This window comes from Microtus ochrogaster, chromosome 5 (assembly GCF_000317375.1).
Source record: "Microtus ochrogaster isolate Prairie Vole_2 chromosome 5, MicOch1.0, whole genome shotgun sequence".
NCBI classification, from domain to species: Eukaryota; Metazoa; Chordata; class Mammalia; order Rodentia; family Cricetidae; genus Microtus; species Microtus ochrogaster.
In genome coordinates this window covers 16,796,903-16,824,710 of record NC_022012.1, presented here as the reverse complement: position 1 = coordinate 16,824,710, position 27,808 = coordinate 16,796,903, and the positions used below count along the sequence as shown (strand labels likewise).

Sequence of the window (27,808 nt, the reverse complement as noted above, 5' to 3'; positions counted from 1 at the left end):
GGAGGGAAGATAGATAGATAGACAGACAGACAGACAGACAGGCAGGCAGGCAGGCAGGCATAGATAAATGGATAAGGTCTATGTTGGAGCTAGAGATGGCTCAGCAGTTAAGAACACTGCCTTCTTAAGAGAGGACCTGAGTTTGATACTTAGCACCCACATGGTTACTCACAACCATCAGTAATTCCAGTTCTATGGGATCCAACACCTTTCCTAGCCTCCCTGGGTACCAGGCACACACACGTATAGACACGCATGGGGGCAGAAGACCAATATGCATAAAATAATGCACTACTAATATTCAAGACACAGGTTTCAGTTTTGGAATGTGCACACCACAGCTTAATCACTGATACAACCATAAGTGGCCCTCACTGTCTCCAACAGTGAACATCCAGCTCCTCGTTCGTCATCGGACACTCCAGGCATCACTGGAAACTTCCACAGTAAACGTTCTACTGAGCAGATGACAGGGGTTTGAGGCTCCGTGGAGACTTAAGAGAAGCTGTTTCGCGGCTCCAGTTGAGCTCCTCAGACCTGACACATGACCTGAGGTGCTCGAGGACTTCGGGATTTCAATTCTTACGCTAACAACCTACTCACTGGTAAACTGTGCCATGAGTGTAATATTGATGTTAATTTTATTTTTCTTTTGTTTTAAGTGAAAAATTGCCATACACTCTGAACTGTTTAAGCACACAAACACAAGGCAACTCGGCACCACCTGACACGGGCAAAACTGAAGCAAAGTCTGCAAGACATTGGTTTTCACGTTAAAGAAAATAACCCACCAGGAAAAGCATCTCCCCATCGTCTTCAACAGTACTCACCTTTAATTCTAAAGGATTAACTGCTTAGAAATATTAAGTGAAAATAATTAATGGTGCTAATTAAGGAATTTTATATACTTTTCCAAAAAAATTCTACTATTAACAGTCACACTCCAACACCTCGGCAAAACCACATTCTACAGAACTCCTCGGCTAAGGTATTTAGTAAGAGCCAGGTGCAGTGGCTGAAGGAAAAGCGCCATGAGTTCAAAGCCAGCCAGGGCTGAAAAATGAGACTAAACAAAAATCCTTCCATACAATTAAACTGAATCACTTACTGCAAGCAGCCCACTCTGACGGCTACAGGAACGTGGGGGAGCTGTGTGGCCCACTTCAGCGTCACGTCCTGGTAAACATGCAGCATGTGGTCATGGTTCCCAATCAGGGTGTTTACTGTGCCTTCAGACACTGCAGGTGGAGATACAGAAAGAAAGTACGAAAAGGGCCGTTCAGAAGGGTGGTATGCTGTGGTCTCTTCCGTATCACACACTAATTGTATTATCTTGGTTTTAACACATAAAGATTTTAGGTGATAAGACATTTAGCTTGGCAAAAAAAGAAATAAACCATTTCAAAGACAGAAGTGTAGATATCAGCCAAGGTGTTTGCATTTCATCTGGAAGGTCTGAATTCTATTAACATATCACACATCTAAACTGATGATTGACAGGCAGTCATTGCAAGCCATTCTGTTAGACAGTGTTGCTCTGCTTAGAAAAGAGTGACATTCTCATGGGAGGATTCTTGAATAGTCGCATTACGGACAGCAGTATGAGCTGGAAGCCCGTCTACAGGGACCTTACAGAGTCAAGGGCTGGCAGGACCACGTGTGCTTTCTATCAAACGTCTACAGAACAGTGAAGAAAGCTATTTTCCTAGACGTTTGAAATGTGTCTGGGTGTGGCATTTTCTGATGTGTGCACGTATGTATCCGACAGAGTCAGAAAGGATAACAAAGTCTTCACACTCACCTGAGCAATACGGGAGAAAGCAGCTGGGGCTACAGTCGAGCTTCTTCATGAATCGAATCTGACCGTTATCCTTCAGGCAGAAGAAGTTTCTCTCACCAAGCACAAAAACAGAAGACGCTGACTGGTTAAAGGGGATGATACAAATGTCAAGAGCTTGCTCTCCGATGTTCAGAGTCCAGTCCACCTGCAAAGCAAAAGCCAGCAGTGATGGAGCTGTTACTGTACCCACCATTTTCATATCAGCGAAAATGAATAAACTGCTTTACAGCAAACCAAGATGTCTAACTTCTTAGTTTTGTTTTGAGGCTGGCTTGCTTACCATCACTGTAGTTAGTATTTTATAGGTTTGATCCGATCCCTTACCAAGTGATATTAACTACTCAGAGATCCCAAAGCATGCATCAGCAAAGTCACCTCTGGAGCAGTGGAAGAGTGGTCGGGGGGCACCGACATGCAGTAACATACTATATACACAAAAGGCTGCACAAGTTCTGAATGCTCTCCATACAGATATGACAGTGGCTAGAGAGATGGCTCTGCAGGTGGAGGACCAGAGTCAGGTTCCCAACCCCCACGTGCTGACTCACAGCCATTGGGCTCTACCTACAGGGGACGATGGCCTCTTCAGACCTCCACAGGCACACACAGACACACATGTGGTATATGGATGCACAGACAAAATATCCATGCACATACAATAAAAATAAATATTTATTAAAAATGATAAATTTTGGAGATTGATTTGTTAGACCTGATTTAAATATTAAACAATGTACACATTAGTCAAAACATCACATGGCAATCCATATACATGTTCATGTTTTATATATCATTGTAAAAACAAATTTAATCTTTTAAAGCTATGTTTATCTTGCAAATCAATAAATCACACTCAATAAAACCCATAGTTAATATTGCTGTAAATATGATGTTTTGCAACAAAGACAGCTCTAAAATGCATCCATGTGTAGTCCTGACTGAGTCGTCACCAAGTGATGACAGGAGTATGGGCAGATTGGCTCCTCGACACTAGGAACTACCCGGGGAGACCTCTACTCTCGTGGAGCATGCTCTATATCCAGTAGATGCTTCTTAAAACAACGAAAGGATAGACAGAAAGTACGTGCAGAATGTTTTTTGAAGAGTTCAGCAAGAGTTAACATTTTAAATTGATATATGTGTAAGGATGCACAAGAAGACAAAATCTTCACCAAGACGTAAACATCCTCAGCATCTAATAAACTAACACCAGTGATCTGTAAAAAGGAAAGAAGCCCGAGCATGTTGCCCCATGCCTATAACTCCAGAGTTTAAGGCCAGGTGCTCTGTGGCTGGGGGAAGTCATCAGCGGACCCCATCAGTTACAACACTGATGACAAGATGGGCTCCAGGCAATTGTGGCATGACATTACGGGGACATCAAACCACCGCTGGTTCTAATTGCTCCTAAGATCCGGGCGGTGGTGGCGCACGCCTTTAATCCCAGCACTCTGGAGGCAGAGGCAGGCGGATCTCTGAGTTTGAGGCCAGCCTGGCTTACAGAGTGAGTTCCAGAACAGCCAAGGCTGTTATACAAAGAAACCCTGTCTTGGGGGTGCGGACAGCGACCCCAAACAGCTCAAAGAGTGGAGAATAAGTGACTCTGGGATGCTGGCCTTAAACGGGGACTTCTGTGTTACTCCTCCAAACTCAAAGGATCCTCAGGAAGAGAGAGGGGAAAGGATATAAGAACCAGATGCTGGGGAGGAAGGGCATGAAAGGTGCCTTCTGGACATGCAGGGCCACTGCACTCTTGAACTCACTGTGGCTATGTCTACCTGCACAACAGCGACCTCAGATCAGGCCTGTCGCCCTCTGCCATGCGTGAATAAAGGGCTCTCATCCCCCCACACACGCACTGCACACGCGCACTGCACATGCGCACTGCAGGACGATGGCAATTACTGAGAGCTATGGGACAGCGCTCATCGTCCATGGTGTAGACTCTGCTAAGTTACCCGCGTTTCTGTAAATCCCCACTCAAGTTCATACAAGCTGTGGTGGACTGAATGGAAATAGCCCCATAGGCTCAGAGAGTGACACCATTAAAATGTGTGGCTTTGTTAGAGTAGGTGTGGCCTTGTCGGAGGAAGTGTGTCACTGGGGATAGGCTTTGAGGTTACAAATGTTCAAGCCAGACCCAGTGTCACCCTCTCTTCCTGCTGCCTGCGGAACAGAAATAGAATTCTTGGCTTCCTCTCCAGAACCACGTCTGCCTGCATGCTTCCTGCCATAACAATAATGGGCTAAACCTCTGAACTGTATGCCAGCCCCAGTTAAATGCTTTCCTTTACCATAGTTACCGTGGTCATGGTGTCTCTTCACAGCAACAGCACACTGACTAACACACAATCAAACACAATTACCTTAGGAGGTTCAAATAAGAGTTAAGGTACCCAAGTAGGAGAAGCCAGGTTGGGGTGAAATGTTTTGGTTATGGAGTGGGAGGGTAGCAGGGGTTATTAAAATGCCCCAAACCTGAAATACACATGTATGGAATTGGTAAGAATAAAAAAATTTTAAAGAGTTTAAGTATAACCTTCGATACATACCAAGTTTAAGGCCAGCCTAGACTACATTAGACCCCTTCTCAAAAAAAAAAAAAAAGTAAGGGTGGGTCCCTTTAAGAGATAAGCCATGCCCACCCCCCACCCCTGTCCACCGCCAAGGCAGGCAGATCTTCCTTCCTGCATCAACAAGTACAAGTTATCAAATCTCTCTCACACTGCCTTCCATAGTCTTACAAATACTTTTCATTGTACAAAAAAAAAAAATCTGTCACAGTCATTCTGATATAAATATGCTGCTGTTTATACAATGCGTATGTCTAAAACTTATGTTTTCACAAACCCAAAGAATTCTTGTGAGTTCCAGTGAGCCAAATTGAAGAATCCACCTTAAACAGGTCAGATACACCCCCTCTCAATTCCCTGATCCTAAATTTTTTTCCTAAACTTAACTTTGTCCTCTGTTCTGCAAATACCTTAAACAGGTGTAAGAGACACCAGACATTTCCATACCACAAACACCGGACAGGAGCAAAGAGACCAGCTATGCCAGGATGTTACCAACACCCAGCCTTCTCAGGTTCCCCCCTCAAGATGACGCCCACAAAAAAGCAGAAAGTAGTCTTGAGAATCCAAAGCCCCAATCCTTTAACCTGTTGTGTCTGACCTCCCACCTTTTTATTATAAAAAAGAAATGGGAATATAGTGGTCTGTCCTGTCCCTTTAAGAGACAAGCTCTGCCCCCTTCCCCATTCTCTGCCAAGGCAGGCAGACCTTCCTGCCTGCCTGCAGCCCAAGCCCTTTCCTTTCTGTCTCTCTCCCAAAGAGGTAGCTGCTGTCATGGCTCCTCTCCTCTCCCCACCCCACCCCTGCCTCTGGTTCTCTTTCTTTCTCTCTCTCTGCCTCTCTCTGCCCCACTCAAGTCTAATATTGATGACCGTGGGGTGTAACTCAGGTTGGTGTGTACATAACTAAGAGATAAAGATTCATCCAGAATAGCTAAGCACACCATTTCTGAGGCCATAATCTGAGATCTGGGATTAAATACTTTCATTCCCTAGGTACTGAGTATCATTGTCTGACTTCACAGGGAAACAGCACACAGCCTAAGTTTACCAAGAATATTAATTTGTAAACTCCCCCACTTCCAATCAAGATGGGACAACATGATAGGATTCAGTATCTTGCCTGAAACAAGCACAAAACGCAGAGAACACATAAAACAGTGGTTTGTGAGACAATAAGAAAGATGATAATGCCTTACACACAAAACAAAACAGCATCTCCAGCCACACGAAAGCTCTTTCAGAGCAGGGTTCAGGGAGGGTGGAGCCACGCAGAGCATAGCAAACTTACTGAACTGAGAAGATGAATTCAGAGGCCAGAGAAACCAAAGGCAGTTAGAGTTGACAACACATTCAATGAGGAGACCAACCCTGGAAGATGCATAGAAAGTTCACCTCAAATGTCCACCTGGGAATTGATCAGTATATTTCAGAAAGAAAGTAGAGAAGACCAGGGAACCCTCCCCCAGGGCTCCAGGTAGCAGTGCCCAATATCCACACAGAACTGAATCTTTGCTCAAAAGTTTGTAGCCCTGGGGCACTGGTGGGGCACACAGAAGGATCTGCTCTCATAACTGAGAAAAGTAAGCCATACAATAAGTAGTTTTGCTCCACCTAATAAATCTTTAAAACAATGTTCAAAGAGATCAAACTGTTTTCAAACGACTGTGTCCCCGGACTAAGCTTAGCCTGTAATAATTAAAAAATATCTAAAATTAAATAAAATAGAATTGACTATATCTGACATCTAATAACTTTTAAATTAACAGTCATGCAAATAAAATCAAACAGGAAATGTGATTTACAATGAAGAGAAATAAATCAACTAAAACTAACTCAAAACTGATACAGATGTTAAGAATTAGAAAAACAAGATATTAAATATTATAACTTTCTATCTTCAAAAGTTATATGAAAATACTGGAGATGCAAACGTTCAAACTGAATTCACAGAAACAAAATCTATACCAAATGAGTTTGATTCCACCAGAAAGAAGTTATTAGCGGTCATGATTACAGCAATAAAAATTACCCCAAGTGAAAGAACAAGAATAAATGACTTTTTAATGGGAAATGAAATCATTGGATAGTAAAAGGCTGTCTGAGGCCCAGGGCACAGTATTTGCCATTGCAAAATTAGTTAATTAATTGAACAAAATGAAAAGAAAGAGCTGTGAGCCGTGGGGAAGTCTTTAGCAAGTTAAGTACATGTATAATTAGAGTACTCCATAGGAAAGAGAGAGAGAGATGCACACAAAATATCTAAAGAATCGATGGCCTAATTTTTTTCAAATTTTATGAAAATTGTAAATTCACAGATGCAGAAGGATCAACAAGTACTAAATCTGAGAGGCATAAAAGGAAGAAAGGAGAAGAGAAAGGGAGAAGATACCAGAATCTGAACTGCTCAAAGTAAGTGTTTAATAAAAATAGGGGGAAAAAAGCCTAAATTAATCCAAGGAAAACTTGTATGAGTAGAGAAATATAAGGTATAAAAATTTCATACTGAAGAGATGTTTGTCTGGGTCAGCAAAATGGCTCAGGGGATAAAGAAGCTTGCTGCCACGCATGGAGATCTGTAATCATTCCCAGGACATAATAGAAGGAGAGAACCAACTCAGTAAGCTGTCCCCTGGCAGATACACAAACACGCATGTGTGTATGCACAAATACATACAGACACACACACATAAACACACAGGCACACATGGGTCTGGTGAAACACAAACTTAGTTAATACATAAAAAAATGTACAGAATTTTTTTAAGAGGCTTTTACAAAGCGTGAGAGTGAGGTGAGAACATGGGGTGGAGGAGGAGGGTCAACAGGAGTGGGTGGGGATGAGCCTGGAAGAAAGGGTGTGGGTATGACCAGAACACACGCATGTGTGAAACTGACAAGGAACATACTGGGTTTTTTTGTTTGTTTTTTGGATTTTCGAGACAGAGTTTCTCCGTAGCTTTTGGTGCCTGTCCAGGAACTAGCTCTTCTAGACCAGGCTGGCCTCGAACTCACAGAGATCCGCCTGCCTCTGCCTCCCGAGTGCTAAGATCAAAGGCGTGCGCCACCACCGCCCAGCAGAACATACTGTTTTTATACTGCTGTTCTGCCGAAGGCACTGTTAGACTCATAGATCGGTGTTCTCGGCCATCATCAGAGAGGCGTCCTCCTGCAGCAGACAGAACAAACACAGAGACCCCCAGCTGGACAATACACAGAGAGTGCGAGACCTTGGAGCACTCAGTCCTAACGGGGACGTCTCCATCAACCCTCCCCTCAGGCCTCAGAGAAACACAGGGAAGAGGAGGCAGAGTGTAAGAGCCAGAGAGGAGGAGGACACCGCGAAACAAAGTGCTCCAAACATGGCAGGATGGACACACACACACACACACGTGCAGAGCCTGCACACGTCTGAGCCAGGTGGAGCCCAGTGCTGGGAGGGGAAGCAGATACAGCCCCCATCCCTATCCCAGAGGCTTTTCCAATGGACAAACCACCTAAAAGGAAAAGCTCTGTTTTCTCCACTGGAGTTTCACTGGGCATACAAGCCACAGTTAAGGCCAGGCTCCACACCCAGCAATGACGGCCAATAGAAAGCAAGCTCAGTAGCGTTTCTAGAGGGATCTCTGTCTCACAAGGCTCTATTTAAACTTTAGTTTTCCCCTCTCTTTACGAATCCCTTGTTTATATATTATGGTTTCTGATTTTGTTTTTATGGGTTTCTTGTGTTTTTACTATTTTTCCTGTTTGTTCTGTCTTGTTTATTTTATCTTATTTATTTTTATTTTTTATTACTATTTTGAATGCCTGTTTGTTTTCTAATAAGAGAGACAAAGGGTGTAGATTTGGGTGGGTGGAGAAGTGGGGAGGATCTGGGAGAAGTAAGTGGAGGGAATGACATAATCAGACTATACTGTATAAAAAATTTACTTTCAATTAAAAAGTAAAAAAATGCTTCATCTTGATTTAACATGGGTTGGTCATATGCATCTAGAAATTCACCTGTTTTTATTTTAATTTCACATATGTGTTCTGCACCTATATCCTTTCACTAACCCCCAACTCTTCCTTCCAACCCCTCCCCTGCTCCTTTCAAAGTCCTGGTGTGTGTGTATGTACATGTGTGTATGTGTGTGTGTGTGTGTGTGTGAATATACACATACAACCTGTTGACTCTATTTAGTACTGACCTTATTAATATGTAAGTTTTCACAGTTTCTAGTTCAGTGGAAAATAAAGATTTTAAAGCCAAGAGAGGTGGGGGAGAGGGAAGAAAAGAAGGAAGGAAGGAGGAAGGGAAGGAGGGAGGGAAGGAGGAAGGGAAGGAGGAAGGGAGGGAGGGAAGGAGGGAGGGAGAGAGGGAGAGAGGGAGAGAGGGAGAGAGGGAGGAAGGAAGGAAGGAAGGAAGGAAGGAAGGAAGGAAGGAAGGAAGGAAGGAAGGAAGGAAAAGATGAAAAAATAGACAATTTAAACAGGTGTTTGGAATTAATTTCGTGCTTCTAGCCATCCACAGGGTGGTGGGGCTACCTGTTCCGGGGCATCATGGCATGCAGAGGAACATGCTCCACAGCTCAGCAACAGATCTTTGCCATTGGTAGAACTACATAAAGAAAACTTATCAAAATATAATTTTTATTTTCTTCCAAGAATTCTCTAACAAATATGATTATATATGGCATTATGAAATCTTTATATATTAAAGGTCTTACAACTAGTCTTTTTCCAGAACCAAGCTTTTGCTGTTCCGTCTCCTGCTTCTTGTCTGCATCCGTCGCAAAGGCAAGCACCTGGTACCTGTTTGAAAGGGACAGCAGAGGACACATGACTTCATAGTTTAAAGTGAGGATCACCTGAAACCTCAGAGGTACAAAATCCATAAACACTGTGAGAGGCATTTTCTTTAGTTCTAAAACCCACAAATTTTCAATTAAAGTTTAGTGAGTTTTATTATGAGATATGATATGATATCATGTGATAACGATATCCACGTGTCGCATCTGTGAACCCAGGACTACATCGAGGCTCTCGGGAGAACTGCGTACAGCAAATAACTGGGGAAAGTTCTAGCACCTCAATACCACACACCAGAAAGAACTTAAGTACAAAAAAAACCAATTCATATAACATAAAAATAAATAAATCATTTTTTTAAAAAGTTGGGTGCTGGTGGTGCACACCTTTAATCCTAGCTCTTGGGAGGCAGAGGCAGGTGAATCTCAGTGAGTTCAAGGCCAGCCTGGTCTACAGAGCTTTCAGGATAGCCAAGGCTATGCAAAGAAATCCTGTCTCAAAAAAACAAAACAATAACAACAAAAACAATTTGTAATATACTTAATATACAAATAAAGTTATCCAATAAAGTTTAGGTTTCATTATTTCCTACTAATTAATATAATATTTTAGAATAATTATCTACTATAAATTAAAAAGAACTTCAAACAGATTCCTTTTCTTACTATTAAATTTCATTATTTGTATTGTACTTCCAGGGCTAAGATAAAACTTATAAAACATATATATTCAGACAATCCCTATCGACTAAGACAAAGACGTCTGAGAACGTGGGTCCAACAGCCTGATGAAGACAGTGTGGAGGATCTAAACACATGCGGATGAGCAAAGGCAGGGGCTAAGGTGCCCCTAGGCAGAGCACTTACCCAGCATACACAGCACAGGGGCTCAATCCCAGCACTGAAGTGTACAGCTACTCAATATCACACACTGCTATGGTTTGAATGTGTCCCCCCCCAACTCATGTGTTAGAAACTCAATCTCAAAATGTTACATGCTTGGAAGAAGGAGCCAAATGGACGGCCATCCACTCTCGTGAGTGGAGACAGTCACTGTGCTGATCTGACTGAGGAATCTTCCCACGGCCCCTGCGACTGATACCTGGTCCTCAGCCGGTGGTGCTATCTCAGAAGCTTGTGAACCCTGTGCAAGTTGGAGTCTAGCTGGATGAAGGATGGGGCAGATTTGGAGGCTTTAGAGCATAGCCCCACCTCCTGTTCCCTCCGTCTTCACTTCCTCTATGAGGATGAAAATGTCGTTAGCCAGCTCCTCCTGTTGTTAGGCTTTCCTTGCCTGTTGTCAATGAACTCTACTGCTCTGGAACTGTAAATCAAAACCCTTTTCTCCTCTCGGCTGCCTTTGTAGGGATATTCTAGGGCAATAATGGGCAACTAGCCAGTAGTAACTGTATAGAAAAAGTATTTAAAAAGGAACTGTAACAGAAAATGGCAGTGGATAAAACTAATGCATGATCTAACTCATCAGGTGCTTCCAAACTTCCTGTGCGGGTCATTCCAACAACCATGAGTGTCTCAGGATGCCTGGGCTCATAGACAGGATGCACAATGTCACACTATGGCACAGTCAAGTCACTGGGCTCCTGGGGGTCGAGGGCATGAAAAGTGCTATTAAGCGCTGAGCAAAACTCTATCATATGGACAAGGAAGGAAGATGTATTATAGAGAAGGAAACTGAACATATGAAAGTCCATAGGAGCTTAGGGGAAGGGCATGGCAGAGCAGAATCAGTCATGTGATAGAAGCCTTTAAAGTAGGAAGGAGATGATGTGAGTCTTGAAACACCACGTATGCAACTTCAGCAAATATCTACACCTTAACCTTGAAGTGACCTTCAAAATTCAAAGTTTTCAAAGGTAACAAAAAAAATCAAATCTCACATTCCAAGCTCCAGATAGGGGCCATTTTCTTTTTGCTGATTTTAGGGGCAGAAATAGTATGCAGTGATGACCAGAAATCTCAGAGTCAGTACTACTAGAACTCAATCCTCAGGCAAGTAATTTACAGAAGTAGTTTACCTCCTGCAGACTCCAGTCTACCAGAGGATGGCATGGATATTAGTGAGATTATTGCAAAAATTCAAAGCTCCTTGAGCCCTCTGAAGCTTTTTATATAGCTACCTAGCGTATCATTATTTCATCTGAGGACTAAGTGAGCCCTAAAGTAGCCTCATTAACATCTAGACAGTAAGCAAAGACAGACACAACCAATGCTGACTCCTGGTTTCCAAATCCAAACCAGTCTCCTCCTGAAAAACAGCTGGGTAGAGTACTGTAGTACCTGAACACAGCCGGCAGCAAGTTAGGTCATGCCCAAGACCAGCTTCTCTCTAATAGTTCTCCCTTCGTTCCTCTCAACTGTGACCAAGGACGTGCACAACACCCAGCAATTCCAAGCGGACTTGGAAATATGAAACAAAGAAAGCACTTGATCTTTTTCCCACCATTCAAGTGCTCGCTGACAAAAGCTAAAGAACAAGACCCCCTGTGAGCCTGCTGAAGGAATGCGCAGGCCCAGGGCAGGGCGATGGGGAGAGAGCGAGCCAGAAGGATGCTCAGAGCTGAACGGTGCTGGCCACAGACAAGCAAATTCAGGTGCACTGGTGACATGACCCAGCAGCTGGTCCAAAGAACACCAATTACACATGCAACCACATGACCTAGTGCCCTGCACAACACATCACAGAAGCAGCCACAGGCTGCTGAAATATGAACTGTTGTAATACAGACCACCAAAGTCAGCTCCCCATGTCACCTGTCAAAAGAAACAGAGTTGTCACCCCAAGGAGGACCAGGCAATTTGGTCAATATTTGACTGGAGAACTTAACTGGAAATCATAATTCTGTGTACAATGTCATGGTGACCGTTTTCACCATCACACAAGTATTCTTATCATATCAAGAAAATCATTGTCATTAAATGATGCAAGGAACAAAACAGAAGTTTCCCAAATATATATTTCTTTTCATCTCTCCATAAAGTTCTTGTGAAATATCTACTGTAAGCAAGGGAGTGGTACTAAGAGGCTAATGTTGATCCCTGAACAACACCTCACTGAGAAGGAAGGAGTGGGAGGAAGCAGAAAGGTCTCCAGACCTAGTGGTGAGCAGGGAAGGAAGCAAGAACATGTCAGACACTAGGGACACCAAGAGTGAAAGACAGGAGCAAAGCCTTTCCCTTGGCCAGAGCCTCAACCTGGGACCCATACAACCTTCTGAACGCATTCACTCAACCTCAGCTTTCTCTACCCCACATACTGAAAAAGGCACTAGACGTGCAGAGTCGACTAAGACCTGCCTCTTGACTTCAGGCAGTACCCAGAAGGGTGTGGCGGGATTCCAGCCAGCCAGCTTCTGCAGGACACAGGTCCCTGCACAGCTATCCATGGGAAGCTGACAAGACTTGGAGCTGTATTATGAAGCCTCCTAGAGGAAGGGTACCAGTCATTTGTTTAAGTTTACTTCCCTAATGACTCTTGCAGAAACTCCTAAATAAAAGACTACAAGCATGCAAAACTCATCAGTCAATACCTTCAGAGTCCACCTAACCCTGGTCAGAATGGGTATCATAAAACATAAATGAAAACAAGTGCTGGTGAAGACGCAGGAAAAGGCAGACTGATATCCATGTCTGGTGAGAGTTTAAATCTGTGCAGCCACTGTGGGAATTCCTTAAAAAATGAAAATGGTAGGCAGGGCGGTGGTGGTGCATGCCTTTAATCCCAGCACTCAGGAGGCAGAGGCAGGCGGATTTCTGTGAGTTCGAGACCAGCCTGGTCTACTGGTCTACAAGAGCTAGTTCCAGGACAGGCCCCAATGTTACACAGAAACCCTGTCTCGAAAAACAAAAACAAACAAAAAAATGAAAAGGGTACAATTCTGGGTATATATCACAAAGACTCCTGAGTCGACATAGCACAGAGATCCTTGCACAACCCTGTTTATAGCTACCCTATTTCTAACAGTCAAGAAACAGCCAGACTAGATGTCCACTAACAAGGAACACATAAAGATGTGCTGCATATACAATGGCATTTTATACAGCTGTAAATAAAAAGAAGGCATGAAATTTGCAAGAAAGTTGATGCAACTGGAAATAATTGTGTTAAGTAAAATAAACCAAACTCAGAAAGACAAATACATTTTGTCTCATGTATGGAACTAGATAAAAAGAGTATGTTTATATGTGTGTATTTATAAATGTATGTTTGTAGGTGACAGGCGTTGAGGGGGGACCTCAGGGAGGTGGGAACAATGACTGCAATGGTTATGGTAGTGAGAGCAGGAGTGGGGCTCACTGAAGTCCGTGTATCCACGACCGTTCCCCTCCCTCCTTCCCTAAGTCCTCTTTCCCCTTCTCATGGGCCACTTGGTAGTGAGCAAGCGATTCTGTCAGGAAAAGAGAATAAAAGATACTGCAAAGTCTGGGCACGGGGCCAAGAGGACTGAGACACAGAGACTCTTAGCCTCAATCAGGACAAACAGCGCTCCACAAGGCAAACCAGGGGACAGGAGGCTCAGCAAAGGCTCTTACCACCAGGCTCGATTCAGTCCCCAGGTCCCACTGTTGGAAAGAAAGAATCAAATTCTGCAAGTTATCCTCTGACCTACACACACACACACACACACACACACACACACACACGAACACACACACACGAACACACACACACACACACACACACGAACACACAACCCCTATACAATAAGTAAGTGAAATTTAAAACAAAAAGGTACAATTGGCTAATGAGGTGGCTTAGAAAGGAAAAGTACTTGTTGTTAGGCCTGACTATCTGAGATTGATCTTGGATGGAACCAAGTCCCCCAAGGTATCTCTGATATCCAGGCATGTACCATGCCAAACATGCCCTGTCCCAGACATGAGTCCACATACACTCAAAAATACAAACACACACACCCACACAAATATGAAAGAAAACAAGCCTGGCTTGATAGTACATGTCTATAATGCTAAATTGGAGGCTGAGGCAGGAGGATTACAGCCTTAACCAGCCTGAGCTGCAAGAGCCAAATCCTTCCTAAAAAAAAAAAAAACCAGAGAAAGAAAAGAAAAAAGAAAAAGAAAAAACACTTGATTCTAAATTAAAATCATTTGCAGTTTATATTGACAATGATGAGTTCTGTGTCTCATCCACAAGCCTGGGGCCTGGGGCCTGGGATGTGTAAATGTCATTAACAACAGGCAGACCAGGAGAGTCTTAAACACACTAAAGCTTGAGGCCAAAGTCCATACATTCTCCAATCTGAATATAATTAACTTTAAAGTAGTCAAATATCAATATCAAAATGAAGGTGAACTATGTCTTAAAAGCCCATTCTATTAGTCAATTACATTCTATTAAGTGACTATAGATAGGCTTAATGAGGCCTCAAGAAAAAGGAACCAGGAGTTTTCATGCTTTTCTCCTTTCTAAATTTCCCTGGTGACTATCATTTAATTCAATCTATTAAACTTGAAAGCATGCATACATATATCACAGAACTTAATGTTAAAAGTCTTCCCGATTGTCTGATGTCTCATTATAAATGAACCTCATAATGAATAAAGTGTGTGGTTTTTAGATATAAATGGAAATGAATTAAATATATCAGTATGTTAAAGAACTATCTGAGCTGAAAGAAGACTTTTGTGATATTAACCTCACACACTAAGAAAACGCACCCACCGCCTCCTCATGGGATCTCTACACACAAACTAGAGTTATCTGAAAGGAGGCAACTTCGGTTGGGAAAATGCCTTGTGATGGCTATTCTTGGTGGTCCACTTGACTAAATTTGGGATGAACTATAATCCAGAAATAGAGAGCACACCTGTGAGAGATTTCCTGCTTGATTTGAAGTGGGTGAATCCACTTCCAATCTGGGCCTTTGAAGAAGGAAGAAACACTCATTTGATCTAGTTCTTGGGGGTAGGAAGACATACCTTTAATATGGGCCTCACCTTCTACTGGAAGCCTATACTGGAACACAGAAGAAGGAAGGTTTTTCTCTTTGCCTGTCTCCCCTTGCCTTGCTAGCACATCCATTCCTTCACTGGCACAGAGCCTACTTTGCTGAGGTTCTAGCATACACAGAAGACCACTGAGACACCCAGCCTTGTGGAGCTGAGCAACTCAAAGATTCTTGGAGTTTCTATTCTCAACCAGTCATTGTTGGATTAGCTGGACTGCAGCCTGTAAGTCATTCCAATAAATTCCCTTGACAGATGACAGATAGACAGACAGATATTCATTCTATGACTCTAGAGAACCCTGACTAATACAAGCCTCCATAAGATCCAGCAGTGAGGCATTTTCTTAATTAGTTATTGATGGGACCATTGTGGGTGGTGCCATCCCTGGGCTGGTGGTTCAGGGTTCTATAAGAAAGCAGACCAAGCAAGCCATGAGGAGAAAGCCAGTGAGCAAAACCACTCCATGGCCTCTGCTGCAGCTCCTGCTTCCAGGTTCCTGTCCTGATTTTCTTGGATGATGAACAGTAATATGGAAGTATAAACCAAATAAATCCCTTCCTCCCCAAGTTGCTTTTTTGCCATAGTGTTTCATTGAGCAATAGAAACACTTAGACACACACACACACACACACACACACACACACACGTCCAAGATGTGTGTGATGTAAGTGATGGCATGTTAGATCTGAGCACTATACCCCCTGTGGAACCCTGCTTGGCACTAGACTGGGTGGGAAGCTGAAAAGCAGATGACCACAGTACTGCCTAAGCTTGGCAGTCCTGGGTAAATTACACAAATGCTTTTCTTAATTTCTCATACAAAAAATATTTATTTCCAGAGGCAACACCACAATTCCTTCCATCCAGGCAGGGGCCAAAGGAGCCACAGAAGGAAGCGGACATGGAGATCTGTCACTGTCATCAGCCTCTGCTCGGTGGCAAACGTTTGCACGTTCTTAGCACTGATAACCTTTAAAAGCAAGACTTACACTTACGAAGGGGGGTGAAGATAAAATCCCTGTGGCCGCTGCCCAAGAGATGTCTGTTTTCTTCCCAGCTGGGGAAACATCATGTGGCCACAAAACAATACCAGAAAGAGATGATGTGCAAAGTTCTAAATGCTGTCATCACAAAGAAAATAAGTGGTGGGGTTGGAAGCTGGCTTAGCAGTGAAGAGCAAACTCAGATTGGTTCCCAGAACCCACATCCAGTAACTCACAACCACCTGTGACTCCAGTTCTAGGAGACTCCATGCCCTACTCTGGTCTCAACGGCACTGCACACATGTGATACACATAAGCCCACAAAGGCACATACATGCACATAAAAAATAAATCTTTTTTAAATAACACATGAAAGAGTTAAAGATATTTAAAATGAACCCCATTTCTGCTCCCAGAATGGATTTCTACATTCTTTTCTCTTTCCCTCTACCTACAATAATCGTGGATATTTACCTGCTGGAGGAGAAAATGATTTCTCTCCAACATAACTCAGGAAGACCTAAAGAATTTCTAGCAAAAGTACACTCTATGTTCCTGAGGACCCGTCTACATCTCATCTATAAGCAATTGTTTCTTCTTAAAACCCGTTAGCATCCATGGCAATGACTGTATCGCTTTCCAGAAAGATTTCAGATGTCATTTGCATTCTTTGTCATTATAAAATCATTCCATTCATGCAAATTTATGGTTTTTTCACTCAATATTACATTTTATTGTCTGTCTGTTGTTGCTGGTGATGGTTTTTTGTCACTATGTATCCCAGCTGTAACTCACTATATAGACAATATTGGCCTCAAACTCACAGAGTTCATCTCCTGAGTGCCGCGATTAAAGACATAGGCTACCACATCCATCCATTTCATTGTCATTATAACAGGAGGTAGTCATATTAATATTGAGCATTTTCTATTCATGGTTGGTTTATTACAAACTGGTCAGTGCTCACATTGTCTCCTAAGGACACTGACCATCCAGCAGCAGTGAGCAGCAAACTCAGGATTCAGATCAAGAGCAGCCTCCACTGGCTTCTTGGGACCAGTGTGCTATACAGCTTTTTGAATTCTTTACTTAGGTCGGTGCTGTGCTCTAAGGCATCCCAATTAAATTTTACTAAAAAAGTCAGTCTCGCCTTCATTTGCAGTATTCAAGATCTTTCCAGAAAATGATTAATCGGTAACAAACGGCCACAATAATCATGATTCCAGAGGTAACACCAGACTCACTTGTAACTTTCCACCTGTCTGCAAGAGGAGACAGTGATGAAGGAATCTGTGCGGGCACTGTAGGCGAGAGGGCCAGGCAGAAGAGAGCCCGGGAGAAACCTGCCAAAAGCATAGCTTTCCTGCTCGAACACCATCAGCATCCCATCCATAGACTGAATACAAATTAAATCTCGACCTAAAGAAGAATTAGAAGAAATTAAATACCTTATTTTTGATAAATTTAATATTTAATAATCACTGTTACGCTCAAATACATCAGAGTTAACTTTATCCGACAAGGTCACGTCAAGGTAGCTTCAATTTTAAATTGCAACACACTGAAAATATCAAGTTAGTAATATCAATACATATACACATGCCCCAAATTTTATATTTATAAAATGTTTGTACTTTCATTGTATGTTCAATTTTATATTCATCAGGTGTTCATACTTTTAACAATATTTCTTTTATATATTATATACCCAAACCCTCAATTTCAAAATAATCCCTAAGAACAATCATAATCCTAAAATACTGTTTTCCCCAAATCTGACATATAAAAAGTAGTTCTCCAGGGGACTAGTTCATTGTCATATGTCTCTCTCATGCTTTCATATGACTTAGACATCAAGCATAGCACAAAAGGAGCCAGGAATGCCAACCAAAAGTACAGTACATGCATAGCATGTACAGCTCTGAATGCAAAGCCCAACACACAACACACCAGAACACAAACATGCCATACAAATGAATATGCACTCGTGCATGCTCACACGTATGCACAATGCACACACATGCACCCACACAGACACAGACTTGTTTTAGGTATTAGTTTTGTGTAAGTCACAGTGATAGACAGAATTGAGACTGAAAGCACTGAGGCTGACAGATAACAATTCCTGCTTGCCCTGTAAACTGACTTTGAAGACATCTCCACTGTCAGTATATCAGTGTTGGTTTTAATACTTCTTAGAACACACTAGGATGAAGATGACAATTTCCATGAAAGCCCCTAATCTAAGATTGGATGGTATAGCTCTGCGTGCTCTGCTTATGCACCTTATAGCCCTAGTATGCAGGGAATAACTATACCAGGTAAAAGCCACTTAATAAGGAATAAATAAAAATAATAAAAAATAAATAAAATAAATAAAATAAATAAAAACAATCCCCTAGTTTGTCATTTCTAGCCCAAACTTTAAGCCTTTAACTTTAAACAGTTAAATCCTATGGGGACTAGTCCATATTGCCTTGGATATCAGTGATATTTTTATGTGTAATAAATATAAACTTTACAGAGACTTTGCTAGGAAAAAAATTAAATTGTATAGAAACAAGTGATATTCTTACTCTACCTGAATAAGAACAAACATATAACTGGGCAATTTTCAAAAGGATTTTCACATGCTGCCTAAAAAGATTCAAGAGAAAGCAAGTTGATAGTTGGTGTTCATTACCACAGAGTACAGTAGCTCATAGTGACTGCCACAACAAGCTAAACAGTCTTGAAAAGTGTTAATGCTGCTTGAAAAAAAAAAATGTCTCTCAAGGCTCCACTTATTTTGCAGCAATTATTTGGTTGATTAGTCTCTATTTTTATTTTATTTTTATTCAATCTTTATTCATTACATCATTTGTATGTGGTCTATGTGGGTGTCCCTGCTATGAGCATGCATTCAGAAACACAGTTGATTGGTCAGCTACCCTGGCAGCCCCACCCAACTATCAGTCGCTAAGATGAGGCAAGAGGTGAAACCAACGCTGTAAGGTCTCCACATGCAAAGCACAAACTTTTTACAAGGAGCATGCTCAGATTTTCAGCAAGGTTTTAATTCTATTTTTACTATGGTCCTAATGATTTTGGTGACTCTAAAAAGTTATTAATAACCCAAGAACGTTAGTTAATTTGTAAAGTAAGTATAATTACAAAAAGGTTCAAGTCTGCCAACTTATCATCAGCAAAGGCACCAGGACTGCACAATTTAAAATACAGTCCTTATTGAGGGATATTTGTACACTGTATGAAGCTGTATTGCTGTGACTGGTGTAATAAAAAGCTGAGGAGCCAATAGCTAGCCAGGAGGTATAGGCGGGACTTCCAGGCAGAGAGAACTTTGGGAAGAAGAAAGGCAAAGTAGCCAGCCAGAGGAAAACAGGAGGTGCAAGTCATAAGAGAGGTAATGCCACCTGGCAGAATGTAGATTAATATAAATGGGTTAATTAAGTTATAAGAGCCAGTTGAGACAGCCTAAGCTAAAGGCCAAGTTCCCATCATTAATAATACGCTTTCATGTCGTTAGTTGAGGGCTAGCAATTGGAAGGCAGACTGGTGAGAAAGTCCCACTACAGGTCTTCAAGAAGCAGAATGCAAAGGGAAAAGATCATCTCTGAGAGGACACTGGATATCCGCATGCAAACTGGGAAAGAAACAGAGGAAGGAAAGACAAAATTGAGTCCTTATCATACCAAACTCCTCAACACGGGTTTAAACATAAGCCTGCCAGAGTCCTAAAACATAGGAGAGAGGCCAGCAATGACTGGTCTAGGCAATGACTTCTTAAAAAAAAAAAAAGTGCCAAAAACATAAGCAGCAAGAATGAAACAAAAAATAGAAAAGTGAACTGTCAAACTAAAGCTGATTAGGAGAGGGGGGCGAAAGTAAGAGGGCAAAGGTAAGCAGACAGAGCAGGGAAAGGTGTTTGCAAACCATGTGGCAAAGGTAAGCAGACAGAGCAGGGAAAGGTGTTTGCAAACCATGTGGCAAGGGCTAATCTCCAAACCACATGACGAACTTACAAGTCAGTAAGAAAATGAGTATTTATTTTAAAAAATAGACAAAGGACCTGAAAGGAACTTTTCCTCAGAATGGATACAAGTAGCCGACACACGTATGAAAAGCTGCATCATAATTATGAGAAAACACAACTCAAAATATCACCCACACGTCTGGGGAGAAAGGAAATCCTGCCATCAGAAGCAACACAGTAACCTAAGGACATTATGCTAGAAAAGCCCAGCACCGAGGGCAAATCTGCATGCCCTCAGGTCCATGTTTAGCAGTTAGCAGGCATCAGGGAACAGGCAGAGATGGGGAGAGATTAGTCAAAGGGAGAAACCTGGAGTTGTAAAACTGGTAAATGCTAGCACTGAAGAGAGAATGGTCATGCCTTGTATATGTGGAATCTGCTGAGAATCGACCTTATGTGTTCTTATATCAAAAAAAAAATGACACTAGGGGGCTGGAGAGATGGCTCAGAGGTTAAGAGCATTGCCTGCTCTTCCAATGGTCCTGAGTTCAATTCCCAGCAACCACATGGTGGCTCACAACCATCTGTAATGGGGTCTGGTGCCCTCTTCTGGCCTGCAGGCATACACACAGACAGAATATTGTATTCATAATAAATAAATAAATAAATAAATAAATAAATAAATGACACTAAAAGGATAACTAAGGAGTGATAAATACATTAGATAGCTTGGTTATAGTAATTATTTCACAGTATATGCATATATGTGCACACATATGTTTAACATATTTCAAGCATCACACTGTGTGCCTTCAATATAAAAAGCTTTTGTTTGTCAATTAAACCTCAATGAAGCTGTAAACAGAGTTCCAACATCAGAAATAAGATGCTAAAGATGCTAACATGTGTAGCATATACAAACCACACAATAAATTATATGATGTCATTAGGAGGGTTTTTATCGCCTGTTTAGCTGGCCCAGGAGGAAAGAGTAGCATTATAGAAAGGAAGTGAAGACACCATCAGCAGTGAACAGTGTCTAAAGCTAACAAAAGGGAAGACAGCACAAGACACAGAGACACATAAATGCCAGATATGGTGGCTCATACAATCTCAGTACTGGGTGGCTGAAGCAGAGGGCTTGCCACATGTTCAAGGCCATCTTAGGCTACACACTGAGTTCCAACCAGCCAAGACTATAACAGGGTCCCATCTTTTAAAATAAAATAGTAATAAATAAGTACATAAAAATAATTTTTCAAAGAAAAGGAAGCTCAGTATAAGAGCGATTCAGCTTACATATTTCAAAAAGAAGAAAGTCCATATAATAATAAATTAAGAGCAGCTGCGTGAATTTCATATAATTCAGTGTAGCCTAGATCTTGTGGCAGAATGCTAACTGCTCCCCCTATAATCATTCTTTAGCATGCCAATCATGAATTATCTCCAGGCATACAGCTATCCAAAGTAAAGCATACTTCTAGTCCTCTGTTAAAGACATACCAAATGATTGATGTCGGATGACCTTACCGAGAGACGGTGTTGAAGTATTTGTGGGTGACAGAATGCAAGGCATGCCCCTTTAAACACTGCAAATCAGTCACCTTAACTGCTGGCTACAGGTGTGACATGAAGTCCCCAGAACCACAGCCTTAGCATAACAGAATAAGGAAACAGGACTTGAAGAAAACCTGAGCCCAGGAGACAGCTAGCACCTTTGGGCCCTGTGAGCACAGCATAAAGATCTCCTTTCCTGAGGCTTCTGCAGCACAGAGGAAAATACTTAAACTACTACATCCAAGACAGCCAGCTGCCTCTGGAGGCAGCTCCTCTAGGTCTGGGTCCAGTCTACCCATCACTGCTGTGTGGTTGGACTGCAGTCTCCAGGTCCAGCAGGTGGCACACCTACCTCCGTTCCTTCTATGACAACTAATTACGTAGGAGAATTAGACCCAGCCATGTAAACTGCTCAACACCTTCACCATGCTTACAGCCACTTGAAGTCACATATGCGGTGTCAGGTGCTGCAGAGCCTGCAATTTCCTGCACACACACCTCACGATGACACCCCTGTCTCAAGTTTGCTTCCAGTAGCTCCTCTTCCTTGCACCTTCCTCACCACGTCTAGGGAAATCCTTTCCCTCTCTTTTGCTTTAGCTACATGGCTTCCCCTGGTCATCCATGCCCCGCCCCCGCCCTCCTGCCATGCCATTCTTAATTTTAAGATTTGGAGGGAATGATCTCATTGTGAATTTTAAAATAGTCCCTGACTTATGTAAACTGTTTAGCAATGCCTAGTCACAGTTCAGGGACAGGGATAGTTTACGGTAGAGGAGAGAGACCCAAATCTCTAAAATGAGATGCAAGTAAAGACAAGGGCGAGACAGTCAAATCAGAGGCCATTTGGCTTTTCAAAGGGCAGAGTTAAGACGGAAGACACTGTCTCAAATCTCTGGACCTAAGCCTCTGAATTCTGCAGGCAAGAAATTCGCATAAATGATGGGGGCATGTGGAGTTGGGTCTGTAACTCTGAACCAAAGCAGATCTTCCCATAAGTCTCTCCTTTCCCTTCAACCATCCATACTTTCAAGCCAGTGGTTTCTCGGAAGCCCATCCATACTTTCATCTTGAACAGATTAGCTATTGAAATGTCTTGTTTTGTATCTCTCATTAACCCTGAGCTCAAGGCAGAAAGCTGTTGCTCCTGGGTGTGAACTATGAAATGCCTGGCATAGGGGCTCCACAGAGAAATGTCTTTCAAGGTGGAGCAAGCTAAGCAAAATAATTTATTCATCTGCATTTCAGATTAGTGAGGATTTTATTCTACAAATCTCACACACATCATCTGAAGTATGTAAAATGTGCTTTATTTATTACAATCTTGGCTACTAATATTTAGAAAAATGTAGAGATCAACCCAAAACATAACTCAAAAGTAAATAAATAAATGAATCTTTCAAATCACTGCTTTGGAACCCACTTGAGAACACATACCAAAGGCTCTTCTTGGGGATACGGGGAACAGACAGAATGGTCCACAAAAGTGTTGAGAGCGTTCTAGGTCTGATAGCTCAGAGACAACAGGAGATTTCAAAGACGCCGTGATGGCCATGCTGAAGGGTCCTGACACATGGCTAACATTATCATAAACGCTCTCCTGTGCTTCCTTATAAGACGTGGAATAATATTAACAGAATAATAACATTAGTAAGTAATACTGTCATTTATTACATATCTGTTAGGATCCCAGTGTTGTGCTAAAGAATTAACCAGCATGTTAGCTGCCATTGTCAAGAACTCTAAAAATTAGGCCATGCTCCCTCTTCTTACATCAAAATACTAAAACTCACAGAGCTTCATTAATTCACTTAATGTCACAGAATTAGGAAGTGAAAGAGGTAATCTGCCTCTACTAAAGTGCACTGACGGCTGCGGAGGAGAGAGTTAGATCACTAACACTGAGGAGTTAGTCACTCACACTGAGCATGCGCTGAGAATGGAGCACCACAGAAGACCAGCGCACCATTACAGAAACTCTCCCAGAGAGGCTTCATGATAAAAGTGGGGTGCATCAGCACCTGGAAGGCTGAGCAGCAGCGGTCAAGGTAAAGGGGGAGGAAGCGTCTGGGCTAGAAAGTGAACGTCTCAGAAGCAGCAGCAGAGGTGCTGAGACTGGAGGTACAGGATTCGGCCAAGACAGCACGAAAGTGAAAGGCACAGATGGAAATGCATGGTAACACTCTAACGATGACACTCGAAAACTAAACCTATAACTTTTAGCGAGAAATTATTAAGAAAGTTGAAGATTTTGTCATACATTGGACAATTATCTCATTAATCTCAAACAGAATGGAGCAATCCTACAGGTTTAAATATTTGTAAGATCTGAAGAAATTGTGAAAAGGTCTATCAAGCCCATTTTGAAAGGATTTTCAAATCAATATATATTTTTTTAATCTTTAAAAGCGAAGGAAGAATTGTGCCTGCAGGGTGGAGAATGGAAAGTAGAACGCCCCACTGTGGAGCCTCAAGGAATGAGTACTTAGTAAATAGTCTATCTCGTTTCCTGACACTAGAATATACAGTCAATGTGCTAATGTGATTCGTAAAACAGTAACCAATCACATGCTGAACTGACCGCTAGATTCACGGCTTGATAAATTATAGTCTATTCACTAAAATGGTGTGTAGGAGTGTGTCTGTACGGGCATTCCCAGGAATTCTTTCTGCCATGCGTGGCCCAGGAAATTTTCCGTCACTCACGACTATGGCAACAAGGGCCCTGAAGCGGGCACTCCACGATGCCATTTCCTGCATCTCTGCTCTCCTCTCCCTGGAGAACCCACACAGCAGAGTCAGGGGAGTGACATCCATGAAAGACGACCACCATTACTCAGTGAGCTACATGCTCTCTGACTCTCTCTGTGCTCGTATTTCTTTCGCACACTGAGTGAAAATACTAGAGAAGAAACGCAAACGTGCCCTGCAGCCAAGCACAGATTGCTCTTCAGCAGGCAACTGTCTGAAGTCTTTGGTCTTTCTCCAAGCCGGAAAAACACATGAAAAACATCTGCACAGGTAGTCACAAAGGCAGGCTGGACACATCAGCAGTCTGACTCGCAGGAACAAAAGAGTCCAGCAGTCTGTGGAACTTCCGCTCCTTTGACACGGAAAAAAGGTTGTTGTTGTTACCAAAAGGGAAAAAAAAAAAACCTCTGAAATACTAACTCATTAATCTTTAAGCAAGCCTAAGTCAAGAATGATGAAATGTGTCTGCTGTGAGCAAAGACATAAAAATGTTCAGAGTAGGATTCCAAAACACACTGCCTAAAAACAGCCCGCACGTGGACTTCAAACTTTCTCCGGGCTGCAGCTCTGCCATTAAATATCCTTCTAAGCTTTTCACTCTTGCTGTTGTACAAGGAAAACCACCACCATCTCTTGGAGCTGTGCACAACCTCTACTCAACTACAAATGCTTGGTAACGGGTTGAGGACAAACAGCTAAACTCTCTTGTTGCTGTGGTAGTTTGAATAAGAATGGTCCCATAGGCTCAGACGTTTGAACACTCTGTCCAGGTGGCAAACTTTTGGGGAAGGATTGGGAAGTGTGGTCTTGTTGGAGGAGGTGTGTCCCTAGGCATGGGTTGATTTGAGGTTTCTAAATACTCTGGCCAGTTCAAGTTCCTTTGTTCACTCCCCCAACCCCACCACTTCTACTTGTGATCAAGGTGTGAGGCCTCAGCTGTTCCTGCCACTATGCCTTTGCTCCAGCATCCTTGATTTTAACCTTCTGCACCAGTAAGCCCCAAATGAAACACTTTCTTTTATAAGTTGCCTCGGTCATGACATTTTATCACAGTCATAGAAAAGTAACTAAGATATTATTCTTTTACCTTTTGGTTTGAACATTTTTAAAAGTAATTTGTGATTAATCATAGTTCCATTATATATTTAGATTCTACGTTTATAACCTTAGTTATAAAGGAATAAATAAATTTCAAATTCTAAAAAAACAGAGGAGTAAATGAATAGAAAACATATTTAAGTAAATAGCTAATAGTTTTAAGTATCAAAGAAAATGACACAGGTTCTCCATGACTATTTAACTGTTGCCTCAAAAATAACTTTGGGACACTAATCTCAAATTCAAGAAAAAACATTGAGTCTGCATACCAACTTTTCCTGTGGACATGACTTTTGACATGCTAATGTGTCTCTTCTTAAATGAAAAATGTGTCAGCTTCAAAAATACCATTACTGTTTTTCACCAAGTTTTTGTTTAGTTGGTTTGGTTTGGTTTTGGTTTTTCGAGACAGGGTTTCTCTGTGTCCAAGCTGCCCTGGAACTTGCTCTTGTAGAGCAGGCTGACCTTGAACTCAAAAAGATCCACCTGCTTCAGCCTCCCAAGTACTGGGATAAAAGGTGTGCGCCACCACCGCCCATCTCTCACCAAGTTATTTAACACATCTTTTCCCCTTAAATGTAAATGAAATAACAGATGATTAAAAGGATCATAAGCATTCATTGAATTAGCATGTGATGATTCGTTAAGAATTCCGTGTTAGACTTGAAAAGGTCCTAAGCGTGTGCTATTATCACTTCCATTCACAAAATAACAGGATTGTGTCCATGGGTGTAGAATACAGATATTTTAATAACATTCTCCATTAACAGATGCCACAAACATTCACGGTCTGACTGGTATACACTTGGAGAGACATGGCTCAGTTTATATGAAACCTAATTAAACACTACAACAATACAAGAACAAGGGCATGTGAAAATAATTTAAGTAGCTATGGGCACATGATTTGTATGTGCAAGAATCAGAAAAATCTGCAGAACAAAAATAACACTTGTGTCTTGTGAGCCAAGTTTGCAGGCAACCAGAAGTAAAAGAGGATGGAGCAATATGTACAAAGCCATGGACTGTGACAGGGATGTGGGGAGGGTGTCAGGAGGGAAGGCAGGGGATGGGAGAAGACACCGCAAGGAAGAAACCATGTTCCTCAGAACTGGGGGTAAGGCTGCATCTCCCCAGGACGGCTGCATCTCCCCAGGATGTCCTGGGAGTGCCATCACTCTCCTCAGCTGGAAAGTAGCAGCATGAAGTGGACATTCCACGATGCTGGTATGGAGATTAAATACAACAAGTGCACACTTCCTCACACCTGATAAATAGCCAATAAACAGCGATGCACAACTGTCCCTCAAAGACCGAACTGTGAAAAAGTAAATCAGAGGAGAAAATTTTCCTTTAGGGAAAATGTGGTGGGGGAAGAAACACACACATGCACACACGCACCTTCACACACATATACGTGCTCACACTTAGATATCACACACACACCGAAACTCATCCTCTTTGGCAAAGCAAAGGGTTCTTGTTTCTTTTTAAGATTTTAACTCTGTAAAATCTCCCAGAACTTGGGTCCATGTGAATCAGGGGCTGTCAAGATGATATTCTGCCTAAATTAGGTTTACTTCCCCTGACAGCAATTTTCCTAACGTGGTAACTAACAAAATCACTTTGAAGAGTGTTCTCTGGGGCTGGAGGGACGGCACAGCAGTGAAGAGTCCTGCTGCACAATCACAAGGACCAGAGAGTGGATCCCAGCGCCCACACAAGAAGCTGCACAATCATGAGGACCAGAGCATGGATCCCAGCGCCCACACAAGAAGCTGTGCAATCATGAGGACCAGAGAGTGGATCCCAGCGCCCATACAAAAAGCTGGGCATCCAAGACACGCCTGCAACCCCAGCTCTGGAGAAGGCAGAGACGGAAGGTCGCTAGGGTTTTCTGGCTAACAGCACAGAAGAACAACTGCTGAGGGCCAGTGTTCAGGAGAGACCCCGCCTCAAAGGAAGAGCTAGAGAGTGGGTGGCAAAGGGGAGATCTAACGCCCTCATCTAGGCTCCTGCACATATGCAGGTGTGCTTATACTTGTGAAAACACACATACAAATACTAAGTAAATATTCTTTTTTTAAAAGTACATTTGTGTCAAAATCCTATCTGGGAATGAAGAATGAGCTTCTCTTGACTTTGACTGCACCTACCCAAACATGCACATGCGCACACATTCACTATGTGCTCATTTATCCTCTCTCTCTCTCTCTCTCTCTCTCTCTCTCTCTCTCTCTCTCTCTCTCTCTC

At 42.3% G+C, this 27,808-nt stretch overlaps 1 protein-coding gene across 1 annotated transcript in view; it reads right to left on the bottom strand.

Moving 5' to 3' along the window:
* Bbs9 (Bardet-Biedl syndrome 9) overlaps positions 1 to 27,808 on the bottom strand; it is a 384,815-nt gene that overhangs the window by 288,328 nt on the left and 68,679 nt on the right. Inside the window, exons 3-6 of the mRNA XM_026778926.1 lie at positions 17,421 to 17,595; positions 9,122 to 9,206; positions 1,802 to 1,985; positions 1,109 to 1,238 (exon numbers count right to left, since the gene is read on the bottom strand). Coding sequence (XP_026634727.1) covers positions 1,109 to 1,238; positions 1,802 to 1,985; positions 9,122 to 9,206; positions 17,421 to 17,595 — 574 coding nt within the window. The remainder of the gene's footprint in view (positions 1 to 1,108; positions 1,239 to 1,801; positions 1,986 to 9,121; positions 9,207 to 17,420; positions 17,596 to 27,808) is intronic.